We start from the raw sequence: 23,474 nt of genomic DNA on the forward strand, positions 1-23,474 counted from the left end.
TTAAGTTCTTGGCAGGAGTGCACACGTCCCTTTATAACTGCCAGGTTGTCAAACTACAAGACAGCTGCTGAAGGATGGCAGTACACAAGCCCAGCAGAGTTACATGCGTGTTCTATAATGTTCAGCATGGTGCATTATGAAAGTGAGGTCTAACTAGCAGATCTCAGTTTTAGATGCATCATTTCTTTTACTAAAAATCAAAAAAGCGCAGGATATTCCACCCTCACAGATGGCATTCTGTCACGCTAGGTTCCCAAAACAAGGTATTTTGAGATTTGGGCTCCTTCCCTTCTGCTGTGGGATAGGTGGGGGGGGGGGGAGGGGTGTGTGTGGGATAGGTGGGGGGGGGGGGGTGTGTGTGTGTGTGTGTGTGTGTGTGTGTGTGTGTGTGTGCGTGCGCTAATACTGAGTTTACGGTCTCAAGCTTTTCCCTCATTATTCTAGCCTGCCTGTGTGTGCACCTGGTGAGAAGGGATGCTGGCTTCGTGCTTTTCTTCCTCCAATAACATCTGGCACTTGTTTGATACCAGTCTTCATTTTTGTCCCCTTCTGTAATGGCTTGGCAGGCTGAAAAACGATGGTCTGGAGGGTTGTCCAGAGCTATTCCCGTGGTTTTGATTAATTCCAGCCATCACCGTTTTTGTTTTTTAAGGGTGCAACAGACATTAATATGTACAAACACTGAAGGCAAATGAATATTAGATGAGTCAACTTCAAGCAAACCCACCTTCACTGGCGTGTTTTTTTTCTCAGCCCTCCTGACTCCTGGGGATATTGAGAAAAGTCGTAGGCAGCGGCGGCACGTGTCCAGGAATGGATGCCCCTGGGTAACGAAAAATAGCCAAGGAGAAGGCGGGGCATTCACATCCACTGGACACGAGGTGCCCAAAAGCGATTGTTATTGTTGGTCGTTATGATTATTGTGTGGTGTTATTTTCTGTAGAAAATAAACAAGCCTACGGCCATAATTTTTCCACGAACCAAAAAACCTGTCTACTGTTATTTCTTCATCCCAGGTATTAGGGTATCAGAAACAAGAGCAAAGGGGGGCCCAGACTACTCAGCCCAAAACTAGCATAGGAAAAACAATTTCACACAGTACAGTAGTTTAATAAATGTATTATTAAGCGGATGTCAACGCTAGCGATAAGACGGATGCAGTGATGTACTGCTGTGATTTTCACATGACACCTGCCAGACCAATGTCCGACAAATTCAAAAGAAGTTGAGGAGGACCCTGATATCGGCTCCCACCCCAGTGAAATGAGAAGGACGAATGGGGGGCGGGGGGGGATACAGGCAGAAGCCTGTGCTGGCTGGTATAGTGGCCAGGGCTCCACTGGGCCCAGACTCGCCCTGAGAGCAGTTGCAACTACTGCAATAAGAGCAACTTCTAGTAAGAGTGGGTACACCCCCCCCCCCCTCTCCCCTGTGCAAAGGTCCCACGATCAACACGTAGTTAAACCGAAAAGCTTGCCTTGCTGTGCGTAACGCTGCATGCTGAACAGCGCAATATCCGCGATGCATTCCAAACGTGGCACTTGCGTAGCGCCCCAATGACGTGTAGTCAACCTCTTGTGTTATGTAAAAACCCGCGAATGGCTGCCCGCCGAGTGAGTTAAGCGCGCTCATTTTTCTGATATTCGATTTCACTTGGGGGCCGAGGCCTGACTTCTGCCCTCCGAGAGTTTAGCGTCCTGCTGTGATGGCGGCAGGCCCTGCCGCTCTGCTGGAGGCGTCCCCCGAGGTGGCCCAGCTAGGCCTCACGCTCCCTCCGCGCCAAACGCAGCGAACAGTCCGAGGCGAAAGCGTGCAGTCAGCTGGATAATTGGGCCAAGGAGGTGTACTAATGGGCCGCTTCACTTTAACTCCCCCTCAGAGGCCAAGGGTCGTCCATTACCCCTGACCTCTGCTGACCAGATTGAATTCAATGAAGCAGCCCCCCCCTCCTTGAGGGGCTTGTAAGACAATACACTCGCAGACCGTGCACCATGTTACAGGAAAGGCGGGCAGCAATATAGATTTTTTTTCCATTTTTAAAGACGACAGAATGTGTAACCCCTTCCCGAGTGCCTCTGGGGGAGTACCCGCTCTCCTCCTCCCTGGGGAGTCGGGGCAGAGCCACTTCCGCCTCCGGGAGGGGGCTGCCGGGGTCTCTTTCCTCCTGTATATGTGGGATTATGGAATGGCTGTGCCTGATTCCAAGCTGCATCCCATCCTAGGCCCTCTAGGAAGGGCTGCAGCCGCTCACGGGCAGGAGCGGGTGTTGGAGGAACTAGAGCCTAGTTTCCAAGTAGGGTCACGAGACCATGGAGGGTGTAGCCTTTCTCACGGGCATTGGGTGCGACGGGCCGCGATAAACGAGGTGAACGCCAGTACTGCACCCACCAGAACGCACGCACGCGGCCCGATTGCGCTGTGGGCCCTTCTGATTGGGCGCGCGTCCATTTTGTCTTGCGTCTTGAGACTCTTCGGTTTGGCACCTGCCGCTCAGCCCTGGCTGAGGAGGGGCCCAGCGAAGGCCCCAATTTGCTGATCCGCTCCAGCGGGTCCCTGCACGAGGTGCCCGTGTCATATCTTGTATTGTTTGCCCATCTGCATGGATAAAATTAAGCCGGTGTCGCTGCTGGAGGGTTTTATGTTTCCGAGCGGCTTGTGGGGGGAGAGGAGGGAAGCTGTTGTTGGGCCTTTTCTCTCGCCCCAGCGCAGCGCTCGGTGAGCGATGCCGCTCTTTATCGGCACAGAGCGCTTCCGCGGTCCCTGCGGAGCAAAGATAACCGCTCTTTCATTGTGGTCCCCCTGAGGATGGCGTGCCCACTCTGCCGCCCGCCTCTCTGCCCTTTCCTTTCAATGCCGGGCTCGGGGGGGATCGGGAGCCACGCCAGGGCCGCAGAGTGACCCACACAATGCCCGCGCTCCAGTGATTGGCGTCTCAGACCCGAGTGCCACCATTTATTCCAGACTGACGCTGATAATGCCTGCCCTGGCGGGAGGGAGGGATGGAGAACACAGGGAAGAGGAATGGAAAAATCCCATCGCAAAAGGAGGGTGGGGGGGGTGAAAGGCGGTTGCTAAGCAATGAAGATATGACAGAGTCCTCGGCTGTTGCCATGGAAACGGGAGGTGGGGGGCAGGCTTTCCAGAGTAACCTCCGAGACCTCAGTAGTTCATTTCTGTTCCTTTTAACCCCTAATAGAGTCCTCATCCATCTACACCTCGCGCGAGGAAGGGAGGCGTGTGGTGCTTCAGGCCTGCCTCGCTGACACAGGGGGTGCATATTAAGGGGGACTGCAAGAGGCAACGCACACACCTGAACTTGGTTGCAGAAAGGGGGAGGGGGTGGGGGGCGGTCCTCCCCAATGTTAAACTTGAGATCGCCTTGCCATCTGGCGTGGAGGAGGTCGTTGAGGCTTCCTTACATATGTGCCTGCTGTCCTGGGGTACCTTGCTTCACACACCTTTTAATCTTTGCCAGACCCCCTTCCAGTCCCCTCAAACCCTTTCTACTTTTAAGACATTGAGCAGGAGCGTGTTTAATCCTTGGAAATAAGGGGACACACCCATGTATTGTCCTGGGAGGATAGCTCAGCGGCAGCGTCCGCGTCTTGGAAGACGACACGAAGCAACAGGTTCGATCCCCGGGTCCGCGCTTAGAAACCTCTGGGTGTTTAAGCGCGTTATAAATACGTAACTAAGACAACAAAAAAAAACACACAATTACGCAACTAAGAAAAAAAAAAACAATTCCTGTAACAGCGCCTTCATGCCTGCGGGCTGTGTGAGCGCTTTATAAATGTAAAATAAAATAATAAATGTACACGCACATCGCAACACACAGGATGCCAAAAGAGACACACTCCCAAAGTACACTTGCGCTAACACGCAGAGGTGAGTACACCGACATGGGGGCAAACCAGCCCTGAGGTGCAGGCAGTGGCGGGGAGTCTGCAGGCAAGTGGGGGGTGATGCAGGCAGTGGGAGAGTGATTCAGGCAGTGGCAGGGTGACGCAGGCACACATGGGAAAATAATTCCTTAGTATAATGTTTGGGACCTCAACTAGTGGTAAGGTACCCCAAGATTTATTTTAGGCTGCACATCTGTTCTGTTCTACATGGCCACATCACTCCCATTTGAAAGGTGTCTCTGAGAGTGGGAACATGTCCGGTTTACCTTCGTTCACTGTATGTCCTTTGCCGCTTCATGATTCCTGTGTAATCGCAAACTTCATCTACGCCTGTCTCTCCCCAGCTGCTTTCCTTTCTCTCTGCCTCTGACCTCCGTCCTCAACCTTAATTATGGGGGTCACTCTCTCCGCGACATTTTGTATTGTGTGCCCCCATGTGGGCCACACTGCAACCCCTTGTTCCCCCCATGTTTGCCTCCTACCTGTCGGCTCCCCCTGGCCAGGTACCAATGCAGTAGTGCCCACTGATTCCCCCCAAAGGTTCATGATGATCACAGGTGCGTTCATATTCTGAATGTTGTAACCACTGGTTACCATGCAGTGTTTGTGGTAGGGGGATTTGTCCACGAGCCGGTTGGCACTTGGTATTACGCTCTCAAGCATTGCGCACCCTCACTTAGTCTCTGTAACTATGAGTAGGGCGCAGTCTCGCTGCCCATGAGCAGGCCTATGTGGATGCTTTATCACCATCGCTCAGATTGAAGTCCATTTCGGGGCCCCAAGTGTCCGGCATCCTGTCGACTTGGCGGGCCGCCTGGGCATGAAGTCCGAAGACCATGGATGATGAGAAGCTGTGCCGATGCTCAGAGCTTGAGACAAAGACTTGAGTTTGTGAGGTGTACCGCCTTGTAAATAGTGTCTGTCAAAGGGTTTGTGCGCCTCCCGGGCACAGGTTGGTATTCCCTGAGGGGGAGCCATTCAAGGAGATGGACATGTCTCCCAAGGGTCCAGTGGATTCTCACCCGTCCGCTCCACAGTGCATGAAGCCATGGTGAACTGGCACAGGTCCGTTCTAGAAGGTCTCTAGAGGTTTTACTAGCTGGGCGCCTTAGGGACTAATTTCCCCTTCCCAGAGAGTTGTATTCTTTGCCTAATACCTGCACTGTTCCACTTGTTATGCTCAACACGGATGTAACCGTCCCTTAAGAGGCGGGTAAAGGCACTAGAATGCATGGATCACTGCGCTGACCAGGAGGGTTGAGCCTCTCACCCTGCTGCCAGTGATGGGGCTCTAGGAGACTGCGCCCATCCATCGCAAAATTGGGTTGGCCAGAAACTGGTTGGAACCCCAGTCACACAGGCGCTGGGTCAGTGGTTCCGATTTGTGATAATAGTCTCTGTTAACAAAACCGGTATGGTTGTGGGTATAATAACATAGCTGTGCATGGCAAAACAATGTTCTTAAACCCACACCATCCCCAACCTCCTCCGATAGTTTGAGGTTTTGTTAACTGATACTGTGATCACAAATTATAACCACTGGCCCAGCGCCTATGTGACTCAGGTTCTAACCAGTTTCTGTGTTTCTTAGGAGGATCCACCGGGTCTATGATATCATCTCCCCAGCTAAGACATAGGATGTGTTGGCTACCTCTGTAGTGCCTGTCACAAGGTTACACCACTGAAGAACAGCTGGCAGGGAATGAAGCCTAAAATGGGAGTGGTTGTATTCCTTTTCAAAATTCAGGTACAACCTATATACATATACATGTATTACAATGGCTTCGTTAGAAAGGGATGTCAGCCGGCCCTAACTGGTAATAGGATGTGGAGTACTTGCTCTGCGTCTTCTTGGTGTATTCCACATGTACCGATAGAAAATCATTGTATAATAACCTGAATGGTTGCAAAGTCTTACGAGAGCTCGAACGCTGTGTGCGCGTGTTTGTCAGACATGCACGCACACGAAGAGGAAAGAACTTCCACTAGATTGGAGTAACCATATATTGTGATCTTAATGTGGCGAACACATATCATATATGCAGAGCAAACACTGGATGATTGCCTTGAAAACGACGTTTGTCAAAACACGTGTCGGCTGACATCCCTTTCTAATAAAGACATTGCAATCCATGTATATTAGTTGCTTCTGAATTTTGAAAAGGAATACAACCAGTAATTTGGTTCTATTTATAAACAATGGGCAGAGCGTGTTACACCAGTCATGCATTATCAAACCTGTATAACTTTTAGGTGCTGGTGGGTGCACCCACTTGCTGATTGTAGTGACGCAGCTGGCCCCAGTCTAAGGTTACAGTGGCCGTAGCGCACACCCTAGGGTCCATACCCATACCTATCTATTTATTATAAAACAGGAGTTGGGTGGCGGAGTAGGCCCCGATATGCATTGTGGAAAGACTGTTTCACATGTAATCCAGTGCCAAACCTTCTGCAATGGGTCATCACTGTAGTGCAATGGGCTGGGCCAGGCGAGTCTGGGAATTGGCACAGGTTGTGATGGGCGATTGGAGCGGGTAGTAGCGGAGGCTTAGACGGTAACCTGCCGGGGTTTCGGGGGTGTCCTCCAGATTAGGCCTACGGGGGGGCAATAGAGGAGGGGGCATTAGTGGAGTTTTCCATGTGTGTCCCCTGTAGGAGGAGCCAGGGATTGTGGCAGCGTTTGGGGGGGTGCAGGGGGCACAAATAGGTGGGGAAACACACATTTCGCAATTCTTGTTACAATGGGAGTTGCAAAATCAATGTATTTTTTACACTGTTGTTGAGTCTCGCAGTTTCAGCTGTGCAGCCGGTGATGCTCGTGCCCTCATCTTTGCTCCGCTGACAGGGGCCTTCTTTAGAGTTCTCTCTGGCAGGGCTATGACGCTGGGTACATGTCAATCGGCAAAGCGCATGTCAGAATGGCTCCCTTGCTCGGCTCTTGCGTGTTGGGCGCAGAATCCTTCAGGCAATGATGGAGCGAAGATGATGTGGTGTAACTCTGATTACTCGCATGTTGAGAGAAAAGTAATCTTCGACGCTAAAAGTATTCTGAGAATGTTGACCTTAATTTAAACAAATGACTAACTTTCAACACATGTTATCGATAGGCAGTTCTTATGAACTAGGTAGTTCAAGGTCAATAAACTGCCCATGCAGTGGTATAAAAGTGCTCTCTGTTTTACGTCACTCAGCGGTACAAGCATTCTGCCTTCGCTTATGGAGCCTCTTCGTGTATTTTGCTGTGCCTTTTGTAGCATGGGGGATTCTTGTCTCCAGTATAATCCTTTGCAGGCCCCACAGTCGGTGCCCCAAAGCTCTCATTCTAGTGCTTTAAGTGGGCAGGGCCCTGTACCCAGAGATAAAAAGCCCCCCAGGTTCCTTTCTAAATATGTATTTCACTGGCATGCTTTATCTGTCCTAAAGGACCGCACAATCCACTTCCCGCACTCGAGTCATACTAGACCCTCCTGCAAAGCTCCTCGATAAAAGTTGTAGCAGAAGCTTTTGAATTTGGACTCAGGAGACCAATCCAGGCTGCTCCACTTCACTGAAATAGTGTGATCTCTGGCACATTCTCGTCTCTCTCTTTTGGAAAATTGTGAGCATATACGACATTGACCACTATACAAGCTACGTGCTTTATAAAACATAAAAAGTGACCTTTTTGTACCTCATTTACTTGCCGTCTCACTTTCCCTCTCTCCCCACTAACTTCACCCACCCTCCCCATCTTTCAAATCCACCAGATTTCCTGGAGCCCAAGCAAATGCCAGCAATGCATGCTATAAATCCCAGAAGCGTAATATAACCTATACAGAGCAGGATTTATAATCAGAACTGTGGGTGTGATTAATGTGCAAGGGTGAAACTCTGAGCAGGCTGCAAGGTTGTTGAAGTTCAGATCATGAAGTTTAGCAAAATTCGGAGTGATTATGTAGAGGAGGAGCCGAATGCCTCTGCAGGAAGTCCAGCCCCTCAACTACCTGTATGCTGGCAGCCTGAAATCGTGTTATGCCTGACACCAGCAATTGTGACTATTCCGCGTCGAATCTTCGAGAAAAGGATCCACTAAGAAAACAATCAGATGTATTCCCGAAGAGATGAAAATCTCTGGGAGGAGATCCCCAAAGGAATATGAAAATGAGAAAGAGAATTTGGTGACATCACAAGAAGCGAGCGTGACCCACTGAGAAAACAGGCTGAGAAGAGAATGTATGGACATTATAGAATCTGATGACGAAGTAAAGAATCGAGTAAACTTTCATTTGCGAGACAAAGATTGCATGTGTGAAGAGCACTGCAGAAAATGCAAATCGTTAGATAATTGTACAGATGCAGCAACGCAAGTACATCAAGTGATTATAGAAGCTGGCTATACGTAGTGAAAAGACTGCAGGCGGAGGAACCATTATATTCAAGCTAGACATCTGTGTCATTGCTTTAGTAAGTTCAAACCATGAAGAGAAGGGCTGAAGGCTGTGTCGCAGCAGAAAAGCAGCTGGGAGCATGGAAGAATCGAGAAGAGCTGTCTGGCCTGATGTCAAGACTGAAGGCAGCCAAGACTGGTTATCTATCCTTGAAGAAACAGTGAAGGTGAGCTGCTGAATCATCGCTTGTTAAGATGCAAAGAAAGAACACCATGAGTGCCAAGTTTACTAATTCAAGACAATTGAAAGCTGCAAAATGGGCCAAATTGCGGTCTCCTGTCACGTGAGTCCAGAATGAAAATAGTTGCCACACAGTTCCTGAACTATGATAAGCGTGTGCCGCACTCACTTATCATCTTAGAGACAAGAATACATTGCAAGGCCAATTTCAAAGACAATCTTCATGGCAGAAGGCATGAGTGATGAGAGATGTTGTGCTGTAAGGGTGGAGAGGTACAGTCCAGTCCACCTCCTGAGACATGGGCATACCCCATGTTAACTTATGTGCTGCTAGTGTGCCAAATGTTCCGAAGGGCACAAACGTGCCCACCAATTGTAGAGGGCCATATAAGGAAGGGCCTTATAGTTTGGTTTGAGAGCCAATGGTGTGCTGTGTTTCTAATAACTGTAGAAGATGGCTTGCACTAGGAGTGGGCATGAGTTGTCCACCGGACTGTAGAGACCCAATCACAACCCTACCCCTTATATAAAGTATACTTAGATGTTCCCCTTGAGCCAACCACAACCCCCTGTAGGTCTTTGCTTATTTGCCACATAGTATGATGTCACGTATGATGGGTTTTTTACATAAAAGTAACATTTTTATTAAATGCTTTGAGAGAATGCTGTGCGACGTCCGTTGATGTCCGGTGTAACTCCCTGTTTTAGACAATAATAAAATAGTAAATGAACTTTGCAATCTTCCTGAGTTGGTTTGATTATTTGGTGTAAAGAGTTACTCTGCATCCCATCTACTGCATGGCATGCTACCCGTCAAGGGCCATAAGTTCAATTATACCAAGTGGCCCCATGTTTCTACTTTGGTTATGCCCCATTTTGTGACGCTGTACTGATGCCGTGCTTTTTTGTTCCACTTAAGGCTCTGGCTCAGGGCCTGTTTTCTCTGTGCCCATAACCCCTGTTCGCTTTATGACCCGTTATGATTCGAAACCTACAGCAAGGTGCAAAGAAGAAAGGTCAGCAAGAGCCCCCAAGTGTAGGGCACTGCATCTAGGTACTCGAAACCTCTCAATTGTCCAGATACTTGTGGAAGCCCCCTTCTCGTCGGTGAAGATTACAGTCTCCGGGCACAGTATGTTTGTTGCTGAAATGCACTAGTTCAGAATAAAGATCTTGCTGCATCCTCGGCTTCGGACACGCTAAGCTCAGAGTGCCTCAATGCTGGAAGCCAGAACCCTTTCCGATTTACCCCTTTGTTCCTCCAATCGGGTGTGCATACCTGGGCACGGCAGAAGCCGGTTCCTCTGGCCAAGAGCGATCCTTTACTCCCCCAATGAATCTATGCAGGTACATCAGTGCAGCTCACCTGACTTTTTGATAATCTCACCTGTTCTCTTAAGTTACACAGACTAGATTGAACCTCTAGGCTCAAGTCTAGACCATCATGTGGTGGGAATGTAGGGTTCATTAGCTGAATGTTGCGATGCACGCGTTAGTCCATTTGGGACACAGCAGGGCTACAGACCACTGGCTTGGCACCTATCGGTACTGGTTAGTTAGATTGACTAGAACAGGCAGTCGCTGGGCCCAAGTTTCAGAATACATGGAGGCACATTTAATATATTACCAACCGGTGAGGCGAAGGCAGGGAAGCGTGCCACGGGCTCTGGTAGGTTTTTATGAAAAATGGGAACTCTGGATGAAGACCACCCTCATGGTGGCAGGACAACATAACCGAGAATGGGTTTTCTTTAGCAATTTGTCATACTGGCCTGATTCCATATAAAACAGCAAAACTGTTAAGCTTCGGGTATTCAGCTTTGAAGTCATATCAGCAAGCGGGGTTCGGAAATTGAAAAAAGCAGATGTGCAGCAAAATAAACAGTGAAATTACTCCACTATCATCCTGACCGCCTCTGCCTCAGTTTCATGTGCACATGTGGGGGGGGTGGGGGTCAGTTTCTGGTCATCGGAGAGTGTCCGCGCATGGAACATTCTCTAAGCCAGGTTCTCGGGAACAGTTTATGCTGCCCAAGGCTAGGCTGCCGTGGGCATTCAAATGGCTATCGGGTTTCTGATCACCTAAGTCTAGAGTTTTCTGCCCCCTATACCCTATTGAAAATGCCTTGTTTAACTCATGCTCCTCATGATAAACTGCTTAAGTTTACCTGACTATGTAACACTGCTATCCAAATCCATTCACTACTGTATGTATCTGTAACTGCTTTCAGCTTTAGCTTACGCTCTATTGTATATTTTTGTATATTTCTGTAATTATGTCTATTAAGTTTTCGTGCCCGGATGCCTGTGGGCCTGGCGTGCACTACAAATAAATAAAATACAAATAAATGCAATCCTTGTCCATCGGGAATGGTCAAATGTGTCTAGCTGTTGTCACCAAGGCCTGTGTCTTTCCTCTCCCAAAGAGTAGACCGCTGGTTTTCTGCTATGTCAAAGTTATGCCTTGAGCTATGTCTGACTAAATGTTCAGGTTTTATGAGTTGCTTGCATGAAGTTGGTACCTAAGCCACTCTGTCTACCAGCCTTCGATACCAGAGCGCATTAAGTATCTCTTCTTCAGTGTACCAATAGCCACATGTGATGGGCGTGTCCACACATCTTTCTCTCCCTACAACCCGCTCGAGTACCTTATGGGTTTAAGCTCTACAGTGTTGACCATCTTTGGGGATAGGTGGCCAGACATTCCATGGGGAAATCCGAAGAATCTGAAGAATTTGGAACTATCTTCAATGTTTCCCATTAGTGCACAAATCCGGTCTGGAGTATCAAGCGGCAAGTGAGTAGAGGCGAGTGATCCTCTGAGGGCAGAGGCTGCGCGCTCGCGGGTACTTCATCTCATCATCAGTGAATAGAAGTGGATCTGCCTACCTCACACCCCGCTTTGCTGCATCCAGTGCCTTATTGCTACCAACGTACCTTGCATTGCCCAGCCTCTGCTGCTAGAACCATTGGCGCCCAACCCTGTGTGAGTGCGCTGGTTACATAGTGGCCACTACAGCCAGTCTTCCTCTTTTCTTTGCATGAAGCTTTACCCACGTGAGTGGTTCGTAGAGCTGTTTTATTGGGCTCGGGGCCTTCCACATCGGTCTGGTGCATATATACCTGCCAGTTTTTTATTGAGGGGCCATCTCCCAGCAGAGGGTGGGAGTGACGCGCGGGAGATTCCCTTATCCTGATCCTTCTGTCTCGCTCTGCACTGTCGCCATCATTGGTCTCCTAGCCTCCTCGAGCCCTGGTGTCTGGACTTTGGATAGTTGTGGGGATTTGCATGGTTTATTCTGTGAGGGTTTGTGACGTTCCCGCAGGTGGGAACGCCCAATTGTCCTTGAGGATTTTGACCTCGCAGGCAACACAGGCTGAGATTAGGAGTGAGGGGCAATTTTGGCTTGCTTTGCAATAGCTTGGATAGACCCTTTCCCTTCTCAATCATTTAATAGGGTAATTTGCTACCTTGCTGGGGGCATTCTTTGGCAGGGCCGTTGTCGGGTATTTAGGGCGTGCGGGGGGGGGGGGGTGGAGGAGCATCGACCATTGTGGTTCTGTGTTTTAACCCAGAAATTAGCCAAGGTAAAAATTAAGAGGTTTCTCCACTACTTTAAATTGATGGAACTGGTGAAAGGCAATGAAAGGAAACATGAAGACCACGAAAACGACTACATTAACTATAATAAATGAACCGACTTAAACCATTTCGCAACATTAAAAAGAAGCAAGACTAATTTAAAAAAGAATGGCGTGAATAAATAATGAACCCAAAATAAAGGGGAAACCCTGGTGCCTCCCCACCTTGCTGCTCCGTTACCTTCATTATTTAGTCGTACTGGAGGGGCTGCCCATCCAGACACCTTCCTAACTGCATTGCCATAACCATAGCCTGCATATATTGCGACACAAACGGTATTTTTATTTGCATTAATTTACTTGTCTAATAGGCTGTGTCCAAAATGTATGTAGTTTGCAAAACGCTTTCTGTTACTTTCAAGAAGCTGCCTCTTATAATGTAAATTACATGTTGACTATCACCTTGTCATTAATGATGTCTTTATTTTCCCCAGAGGTTTTTTTTCTCAGAACATTTTGTTTCTGTCTGTGGTGTTTTCAGTGTGTACCCCATGAATGGTACCCTGGGGTTGTTGGTCCTTTTTGATGTGATTGTGTGGTGCATGCCTCCTGCATTGGCATGTGAATATGTATAGACAGATGCGGAAAATAATGTTTCGATTAGGCGTCTTTTGGCTGGTGCTTACAATGTGGGTACATCTGTCCAATACAACCACGACCAACCCTCCTCGGTGGCATTAAAACGGGCAAGGAATTATTCTTGGCCAGGTCCAAGTTGGCAAGTACGCACTCCAATCTTTACACAGGCAGGGAGCATGCGGAACGAACAACCTGGTTTTCTTTTGTGAAAATGAATCGCGTTTCCCCTGCGGTGCCCCCTAACTGCGCAATCCCTGTTACGCTGCAGAGGTGGAGTTGGCGCGAGTCCCATTACCTACAGCGGGCGATTGATGTAGACATTAACAGTCGCGCCAAGAGTTCAAAGCTGCTCAGTGCTAAATAATGCATCCTTGCCTTCCCAGGCAAACGATTTGAAGGACAGATTGTTTTTAGAGTTCCGAGTGAGTAAAAGGGTTACCTTTTGTTAAATTAGATAGAATGTTCCTGAAGTCGAGCCAAGCGAGGGCCGCGCAGGCCTTTTCCCCGGGTCACCATGGCAGTCTCTTCAGTACAGTCGTAGACCTCGTAAAGGGAGCACGCGCAGGCCCTGCCAATGTCTTCTTGGTTAACCAATGTCTCTTGTCTGATATTCTCTTTCAGTACGTATACGAAGGAGATGAAGCCGGCGACATCTCCGTGGACTTCTCCATTGTGTGGGACGGAGATTTTTACATCGACAAACCTGCAAATTTCAAAGGTACGGCCCAGGCACCAAATATATCTGTTTCTGGACCATAAGCACTCAGTTATTTAACAGACTGTTTAAGGAAAAGATTTTCGGCCACAGACATGTTTTGCTTCGGTGGATGCAAAAGACGCACGCTCGCTTTCAGAAGTGTCTAATGAAGGACACCAATAATAGAGCAGATCCTATGGGACGAGAATCCGCTGGCACTTTCCTGCGGCTATAGGCAGAAAATGGGGCTTCATGTGGAGCTGCTACTTTGCCTACAGATCACATTAGTAGAGTCCATGCAGCTACAGTCTAGCCCGGGGTCTTCAGCCAGTGGCTCTCCAGATGTTTTGGACTGTTTTGATCCCACCACATTGGGTATGTGGAAGAGGGCTGATGGAAGTTGCAATCCAAAACTCCTGAAAAGCCAAATGTGGCAGGCCCTAGGATGTAGCACAATCAATTATTTGCCTCTCTCCCCTGAATTCCATGTTCTACCCAATTAACAATCCCCTATTCAGGGCAGAAAATGCCCCCTCTCATGACCATTCAGTGTAAGCTGACCACAGATCTATCCCGTTCTCCATCCCAGTGGCGTCATTACTACATGTCTTTACAAACTGTCCTGCAACTGTACAATAATCATGCCTGTAAATGTCCTTGTGTAACTACGTTTTTTGAGACCTCGTGTAACAAACGCCACGATGCCTCCGGGCTGTTACGCGCTCAAAAATATGAATAAATAAAGTGCCCTTTCCCGCTGATGAACACCATTGCACTTTCCTCTGAAAACCTGATGCCTCCTCTTTAATAGTACACTTCCTATTGCATGCTGTAGTCACCACCCCTTTCTTTTTGTTTTTCATTTCAGCCCTACAGGAAAGCACAAGCCACCTCTGTAGTGCAGCCCCTCTGCCTTACAGCATAGTTACCAACCTGATACAATCCAATCTGTAGGTGCTTATCCAGTCCTGCTTTTTTGCTTTGCGTTCTGGCACTTGAAGTCTGAGTTTTATAACGGGAAAAGCAGAACCTACAAGTTTCAGATTGCAAAGACAAAAACAGGACCGACGAAGCACCTACAGATTTGCGTGTTTCCTGTTGCTGACTGTGTTCCAGGTGACTGCTCTATTGCTAGCGGAAAGCTGCTTATGGCTACTGTCCACAAAACATCACTCCTTCTGTAGAACTGGTTCTAGGTCAAAGGATCAACAGTGAAAGTGTCGAGAGGTCAAAGGATTGACACCAAAGGGTCGACAGGTCAAAGGATCAAATTTTTTTTTTCACCTTTTTTTGGAGGGGTTTCCCCCAACCCCCTTTTTTTTTGTGCTAAAAACCACTTTTTTCACACAAAAAAAATGTGAAAAAAAACAAAAATAATAATTCGATCCTTTGACCTGTCGACCCTTTATATTCGATCCTTTGACTAGACACCTGTAGAACTGCCACTCACCCCAATGACTGGCCTCTGTTAAATGCAGAGGCCTCTTTTCTATGTAGACCTACCTCTCCTGTTCGGCACCTCATTGCGGTTGACCCAACGGGAAAGGTGTCTCACTGCCAGGACAATGTGCCTAGGTGCTCCAGGCATCAGATGGGCTCTCACGTACTCTGTCTCATTGCATTTCAATGTGAGCCACTAAGCACTGATGGGAGGGAGGCGGGACTATTAGCTGGGACTTTTATCCCTGTAGAAATGTGAATGGGAGGGAGTGATCGGAAGTGAGAAGGGTGCATAATGTTGCATGCTTTATGGAATAATGACTATGGCTTTAAATCCCAAGGGGGATTTGTTAGGCTCATATTAATATGTATGATGCTATTGTGACTTTGCATGCAGGATGGTGAGATTAAAACTAAAGCCATACTCTTATTGCTCAACATATTTCTAGGACAGTGTATATAGTGTATAGTTAGTTTACTATGAAAGGCTAGTTTATTACGTAATGTGGTCTGCTTCCAAGGCATTGCAATAAATAAAGCATTATTTAGCACATGAAATGCAAAGCAAAGCCGTAATAAATATCCATTAGGAAACATTTCTCTTTACTGCACCGTGCCTTCCATATTTATGGAACCCCCAAACATTTTGCTTTTATTTTTTAATCTGACCTGTACTTTTTGCGGTACGGCTTCACTGCACTGGCCTTTGCTTTCCTGGGGAAACTGATATGTTCTTCAGGCTGTCAGTACTGGGAAACCTTGTTTCCCTTAGTCGTGTTACTACTTTTGGTTACTTTTGTATCACTTCTGGTAACTTTTATCGTTTTACAATGCAGCTTACACTGCAGTACAATGGGGTACATTTTTGTTTTGCCCTGGTTACTCAAGGTGTTCTAAAAGGATAGGCTGGTGGCAGCAGTAACTTTTCCCCACTTTTTGGGGATTTTCATTTTTAGCTTTACCGCGTTTACCGCATTTGGCTACTAACTGTGACTACTGGTCAAACATGGCCGTGCCACGGGATTAATTGCCTGTTCTTTTGCTATCTTGTTCTTTAGCCTTCTTCCTGGCCTGAGAGGTCAGGAAAATCCTTATAAGGACTTCCAGTGCCCGGGATAGAAGAAGCTTTTGGCGGGCTACTGTAGGGATGTGTGTGTTTGCTGGCAGGATGTGGGCTGGGTCTGTCTGACACCAATCCACAAACTGGTTTCTGTGTGTCTGAGTGGTATGCATGAACGTTTCTGCCAGTGCTGGGGGGGGGGTGTGGGGTGTGTGTGTGTGTGTGTGTGTGTTTTGCTATTGGCTAGTGGGAGTTTCGGCTCCTAGCTGGCTTTTAGGATAAGAAGAGGACCCCTGCACCCATTCTTCAGAGATCCTGGAGAAACCTGAAGGAGCCAAGTATCCTGTCCAGCTGTGAGACCCATGCAGAAACCTGACTGAAGGAGGCCTGGCAAACAACTTCTGCTGCTGTCCTGGAGGAGCCTTGTCTTGCTCGTGATCTTTAGTAGTCCTGTGAAGGAGATACAACCCTTGGAGTAGAGGGACCATCCATTGCCGACGTCTGCTCTGTGCCCTGCCAAAGGAAGCCTTTGGAAGTGCCTTGGAACCATCCTGTGGCTGTGGGTGATAAGCTTCGTTTTTTGGGCTACTGTGCTGCTGGTGTCATTGCACCGATTTTCGGCCCGGGGGATCCTCATATGGCCCTACAAGACTACCTCCTGTAAAATTCCAGCGTCCTAGCATCAAGGGGACCCAAGATACAAGGGAAAGTCTGACTGCAGCTGGTGAGTCCATTTGCGTCGCTGTGCGCTTACATGACCCGAGTTCAGTCCTGAGAGGGGTGCTACATTGAGTTTTTCTGCATTCTTTGACCGAGAGTCCTTGCAACAGTAAAATACACCAACCGTAGATCAGCTCGAACCTGCAACCCCTGAGAATCGAGGACTGTGACTTTTGGCGGGAAAAGCAACGTCGGACACTCTTCCTTTGTTCTGCCCAAGTCTGGGGAAGAATCTGAGTATGGGGGCGGGGGGAGTAAGTTAGAGTTTCTAACCTTTGCCATTGCTTGCTTGCGCAAGACATATGACTGTTTTGGCTACTTTTGGGCATTAGTCTAACTTGAACCCTAATAACCCTTCATTGGCCCCTTATACGCTACCTGCATTTTTTTCCTGCATCCTAACTTCTGTGGAACTGTAACCTGAACTATTGGGCAAAAGGCCCCAAGCAACTTAGGGCTGGACAATTTTAGATAGGGATCATCTCTGTGGACCATAAGTGCATAATACTTGTCTAACCTTTCCTTTGCAGGAGTTTCTGTTGTGCATTATGCCCTTTAACGAAGTGAATGTATATATATGTATTTAGTTTGATAGTGTTGTGTGATACGTCTGCCCACTTGTAGTCCTTTTTCTATAGTGTGTTTTGGCCATAATAAATAATTGTATTTTTATACATCCTGTCTAAGTGTAATCTGTGATTCCCATTGTGTGACCTTATTGTGGACCCTTTACAAGCCGACCCCTCTGAAGAACTTAGCCCAGGCCGCCTGTCACTGCTACCTAGACTGGTTTGGCTACAGCTTCCCGGAGTTGTTCCTGTCACAATATAGTTTGGCCTTCTATGCATCTGTCCACCAGGCCAGAGTATAGAAAATCAGTCCTATATCAACTAAACCTGGGAAGAAATGCTCAGTTGCTTAAATTGTCCACATCCAGGTTTCAGCATTTAACCAAAGTGTGTGATCCTGGGCAAATCATTTAATCGCACTGTATCTTATCTACAGCTCTGTGATTCACTTAATAGCTTATGTTAATATATCATGCTGTTGTTAAAAAAATAAAAAACAAGCCTAATGACTATAGAGTTGCTCCATATATAACAATAGTGCAATTTAGGTATTTTGCACCACATTTATTTGTCACTTGGCTTACTTAAGGCAAATCATTTTAAAGTCCCTTCCATGGTGCCTCCAAGTATCAAAGACTGATGATAGCCTTTGCAATGTCCTTTTCATTGGGATCCATGCTCCCGCTTTACCTCTTTCACTCCAACCGCCCTCCTTTGGGCTCTTTTCCTTCACCTTTCTGTGAGGCAAAAACCTGGTGTCATCTTTGACTCAACCCTCTCCATCTCTCCGCACATCACAGATCTTGCCAAGAAGGCCCTCTACCAGCTGCACCTTCTCAGAGGTACTCTTCCTTTTCTCACGTTCCCCCAGAAGCTCACTATCTCTACAGCCCTGGTCCTCTTTAGGCTGGACTACTGCAACAGCCTCTTTCTCAACCTGCCTTACTGTACTCTCTGCCCTCTGCAACTCATCCAGAACAGGACTGAAAGACTTATCCTTGGCCCCAAGCACAGGGACCGTATCTCTCCAGCCCTGAAATCTCTCCACAGGCTCCCGGTGGCTGCAAGGATCAAATTCAAGACCTTCTTTATCATCCTCAAGGCTTTCTGGGGAGGCGGGGCCCGCACTACAGCCAACTCTCTTCCAAAACACCTTCCTTATCGAGCCCTTCGCTCAGCCACCTCACTCTGAGGGTCAGGTGCTTCACCAGGCAGAGAGTGTGGGGTAGATCTCTCTCTGCGGGTGCCTTCCTCTAGAATGTCCTCCCCACACCTCTCTAACTTGAGTCAGACCACCTGAAGTTCCGGAAGCAGCTCAAGACCTTCCATTTATCCTCTGCTTTCGCTCTCTGTCCCTCCCCTGCAGACCACCTGTCTGTGGCGCTGACTGGTTGCTTAGTTACCCTCAGAGTCTTACTGGGTACCAGGCTCCTCCATGATCAGTCTCCCCTGCACTACCTCTGGGCCTACAGGGCTCTTAGGGGCTGTAACTGTAACCTCTACAGTCTCCTCCTTCGTTGCACTTACCCAGAGCTGCGCTGCCCTTTCTGCACTTAATCAGAGCCATGCTGCCCTGATCGCACTTCCTCCTTCCCTCTCCCTGGCACTTCCCCATTTCCCATCCCCCAGCACTTGTCATTGTTGCACTTGCACAATTTGAATAACACAAGGCCTAGTAAGATAGTTTGTCTTGTCCTCCCTCTGTTTTCCCTCACTTGTCTTGTCGCGTCTTGAACAGGCGCATTATAAATGACTTATCATATCTTTTCTGTGAAGTCAATTCTGTTGGTGCAATCCATATGCAAATTAGCAGGTTTTCATGTATTTTGCCTCAAAGCACCTGGACAGAGCTCTAATTGATGAGTTTCCTGCATCTGTTGTGATTCTGCAGTTTTATGTTTTATGTTATGTTAAAATGCCATCTGCCACTCTAGTTACCAAAAACTAGATTGGGGCAGGCGTGTGTGGTTTGGGGCGTGAATGAGACTGCATGGAATTGCACGCACTGCATTTGGGGTGGGGCGTAGTAGGACTTTTTTTGTGGCTCAACCTCCCCTCTGCTCTTAATGTTGGATACTCCCCTGTGTAGTACACCAAAGGAGGAGGGGGCCCACCCCCCCAGGTGTACTAGGCTGCTGTGGGCTCGAACACTCTTCGCCCGATGTGATGACTGTGAAAGCATTGCATGTTTAGAGTAAGGTGCAATATAGGGTGACCAGAAGTCCTGGTTTTCGCAGGACAGTCCGGGGAAAATCATCCTCAATCCCGGGGTCCCGGGAATTTTGGGATTTTATTAAACCCTGTCCGCGTTTTGCTGGGACACGATTTCGCAATCTCGAAATTGGGTCCCTGCGCAACTCTTCCTGTGCAAATGGGGGTGTAAAATGCTTTTCACGCCCCGATTTCCTCCCCCCTCCCAGGCGCTCTCCTCCAGTGAGAGAAGTGTGCCTGTGAGCACACCCCTTCCCTATCCCCGCAACAGGCCAGCAACATAGAAGTAGGAATGTTTTATTTGTATTTACTTTAGTCCTACTTCTATTTCTGTGATGTGTCCCTAAAAAATCTGGTCACCCTACGAAAATGTCACAAAAAGGAGGAGAGCAGCACTCATTGGGATAAGGCTAAGGTGAAAATGTCCCTGTTTTCCCGGGACAGTCAGATGAAATCACCCTCAATCACGGGGTCCCGGGAGTTTTTGGATTTTATAAACCCCGTCCGGGTTTTGCCAAGACACGCTTTCGCAATCCCAAAATCGGGTTGCTGCGCAACGCTTCCTGCACAAATGGGGGCGTGAAATGCTTTTTACGCCCCAATTTCCTCCCCCTTCCCAGGCTCTTGCCTCCAATGAGAGGAGTGTGCCTGTGAGCACACCCCCTCCCTGCCCCCTTTAAAAGGCCAGCGACATAGAAGTAGGACTAGCGTTTTATTTGTGTTTACTTTAGTCCTACTTTTATTTCTGTGACCTATCCCGGTTAAAAAAAAAATCTGGTCCCCCTAGTGCAAGATATTTCTTTGCACGCATGCTTCCTTTTGATTGACACTATTATTTCTGTCTCTAGCGGCACGTATTGCATTACAAGATGCCATACATGCAGGCCTTGCTCAGAAGAGCCCCCTTCCACCAGGAAACCGCATTCCAGAAGTGCAGTCCTTGCTAATAAACCCTCGGGTCTCTGAGCTGACTTTATCCCCAGGCAGGACATGTGCGGAGGGAAGGAGGCGGCAGCAACATGAATCAGCAGGCATGAACTGCACATGTGAAGTAGGAGGACACAGTCTGTTTGGTTGACTGCAGCAGAAGGCGCATTCGTTCTCAAGAGTAGCAGTGTTGTAGAGTGCACACTTAGATGGTTCCTGATGAAGCTTTCTAAAGACAAAGTTAACATCTCCCAGACCGGTTTATGATAATCGCCCAGATATGATGTTATGGGGTGTTGGCATCCTTCAGGCTTTTGCCCACGGAGAAACCAAAACTGCTGTCCCCGCCTTGGTGCTACTGAATCCATCTTGAAAATTCGAAAGTATATCATGCGCAACTTGTCAGCGGCCATTTTGTTTTCAGGTTGTAATTGTTCGAGAAGTTAGGGAATGGGCTTTTAGGCATGCAAGGCCGGCACTATTTTTGGTTGCGTCAAGGGTTGTTTATGGGCATTTCGGCTGTAGCATACAAAATCAGGTTTCTTACAACATGTTAATGATATCTAAATACCATTGGCAGGTAGCAGTGATGGATTTTGTGTATGGTCGAGCAACATTTTGTTTCTGTGGGTCTGATGCAAATTATTTTCGCTGGTGTGATGGGTGGGCCAGGAAGTTTTCCATTCCTCTTTCTTATTTTGAGCTCTTCGTATCGCATGTATAATATTGTTTAACATTGCTTCTCCTCAAGACATTGGCAAAATATAAGAGAATGGGTATATACCAGGCTCTGACGACCACACCACTCCCTACGAGTCACTGCAGTAGCTGAGGTGTCATTTTCCTTCTGAGTTGGAACATAGGCCTACTCTTCAATACTTCAGTAACACACATTGATTTTTGGTGTTCCTCTTCAGTAGTCCCATCATTTACCCCCATTAGCCTCTCCGCAAAGGGAGCATTTGACCATGATCCACCCGAACCGATCAACCCTGTAATAGCTTTTACACTGCTGAGACGCACATAGCCATTCTACCCGCCACTTCTTTCACACATGCCTTATTTATTTATTTGATGTTTGTAAAGCGCTCATAACACAAAGGCATCTAGGCACTAAGCAACCCAAAAGTCGATCTCTGCAAGAGTTGGTATACCCCATCAAGCACAGTATTACCCACACGTCTACTGTTGAGCACAAAGGGAAGGAAATCCCATGCAAAGGTCGTCATATATTCGAATTTCCATGCCACCCTTCACAATCTGGGATCATTGTTGCCATCCCCCATAGCCACTACCAGAAATATGAATATATATAGAAATGTCTGTAACATTGCCAGTCCCTCGACTTATTTTTACTGTGACTAGTTTTATTTTGTGTTCCTTGAGAACATACCCTACAGATTCTGAGTATTAAAGTAAGTCTCCCCCATTCCCCCACAGCAAACTCAGCCTGCTGAGCAAGATTTCTAAAACCTTACCCCCGAGTGTAGAATGGCTTCTTCAACAAGGGAACAGTCTTCCCCGCTCCTAAAGAGACAGTGCCAGGAGAAGGCTCTCCATGCTTTGCACTTACACCTGGATGATATCAGATCTTGTGGGAAATTCTCAAGTGGATCTCCTCAGTGCCCCGAGGTTAGTTTCTAGGCTCTGGACCACTGGATGGTGACAAGAGTGCTGCACTTCATAGGTTTTGTTTCTGACATTTCTGGAGACTTCAACTTTTTCCAGCTTCTGGCTCATGCCTGCAGTGTTTCCTGCAATGGAACGATCAGTGTCCACAGATCTCGTCCAAACACCAAGGAAAGCTCTTCCAGATGTGATTCTCCATCATTCTTCCGGCATGCATTTTATATTCTGACGTGCCGGACAACTGAAGTTGCTTGGCACCAAGTGTCAGACTCCATATGTAGTCCTGGTGAGCTTAGAGATGAATGGTAACCTCCAGCAGGTCAGCAATGCACCCCTCGCCCGCATCCTGGAGGCCCTGCAACTGGCGCTTGAGTCTGCCTCCCAGCCTCTGAATAGCCCAGCACTTGGTTGCTTTGGAAGTCTACTGGAGAGCCGCAACCCTCAGACAAGACATGGCTTTCCACACGAGAGACCAGGGTAGCAGTTTACTCCTTGCTGGGTTTTGCCAGTTCCTCACCCCCCCCCTGCCCCCTCTGCCACATGATTGACCACACTGTTTCAACTGTCCCTAACATTGTATTATGAATCATCAGGCCTGTGGTGTTGGGCCACTGGCCTAACTAGTAGTAGTAGCCCCCTCCCCCTTCCTTGGGGACCTACCCCAAAACACATGGCTCCTCAATCTACAGTCTTGGTGCCAAGCCTCCATGTCTGCACTCATTTACCCACATAACTCTGAGGTCAACAGATGCTGCCACTTTTACATAAGCCACCTCCAGAGTGTTACTCCTTTTAATTGGCAGCAATTTCACACCATGTCATTCACCACTTCCAGGTGTGACCGTGAATATGTATATATATATCGGAGGCGAGTCATGTTTGGATCCCGCAGAGTGGTTGAGCATATAAACAGGCGCTGCATCTGCTCCAATGAAAAGCCACCATTCAACCGGTGTCATCGGTCATTGTGACGAGACCCAGCCAGGCCTCATAACCATATCCCAGCCATTACGTTCTCCATGCCCCATCCTCCCAACGTGTGGATTCGGTGGTCTGTTTTAGCATCCTCCATGGCGGAACAAAGGCTACTTCAAAGGGATTATTGCATCAATTAAATGCATTTAACAACACTGCTTCCCGAGCGGCCATTTTGCTGGTTGTCAAGCTGTGCCCCCCTCGGTTGCCAAGCAATGACCCTTCCCTCTGAGCTATTTAAAAGCCTCTCGAAGCACTGCTTGCCTTCTTTCGTACACCATAATTTATCACACAAATATGTGCTCCCGAGAGGTACTGGAAAGTATTTTATATCGAGGATACAACAAAAACGCTTTGAACGAATCTAAATGTCTCACCAGCTAAGCATTTTGTGTGTGCATTTTTTACAGCAAAGAAACAGGCCCACCTGGTAATTAATTGCTATATTGGGAGCTTTAGCCCAGGATAAGTCAACCTGTTCCGATCATTTGTAGCTCATTCAGATCTCCTGCA

At 47.9% G+C, this 23,474-nt stretch overlaps 1 protein-coding gene across 2 annotated transcripts in view; it reads left to right on the forward strand.

The window, feature by feature from the left end:
• Positions 1–23,474, forward strand: part of PLXNA3 (plexin A3) — a 677,771-nt gene that overhangs the window by 544,066 nt on the left and 110,231 nt on the right. The window contains exon 11 of one of the 2 annotated variants that reach the window (XM_069645473.1): positions 13,355–13,451. In XM_069645473.1, the coding sequence (XP_069501574.1) occupies positions 13,355–13,451 (97 nt within the window). Of the gene's footprint in view, positions 1–753; positions 969–13,354; positions 13,452–23,474 lie in introns of those variants that run through there. The other variant, XM_069645474.1, reaches the window with a different exon arrangement.

Source organism: Ambystoma mexicanum, chromosome 2p (assembly GCF_040938575.1).
Source record: "Ambystoma mexicanum isolate Mex_15411 chromosome 2p, UKY_AmexF1_1, whole genome shotgun sequence".
In the NCBI taxonomy this organism is placed as follows: Eukaryota; Metazoa; Chordata; class Amphibia; order Caudata; family Ambystomatidae; genus Ambystoma; species Ambystoma mexicanum.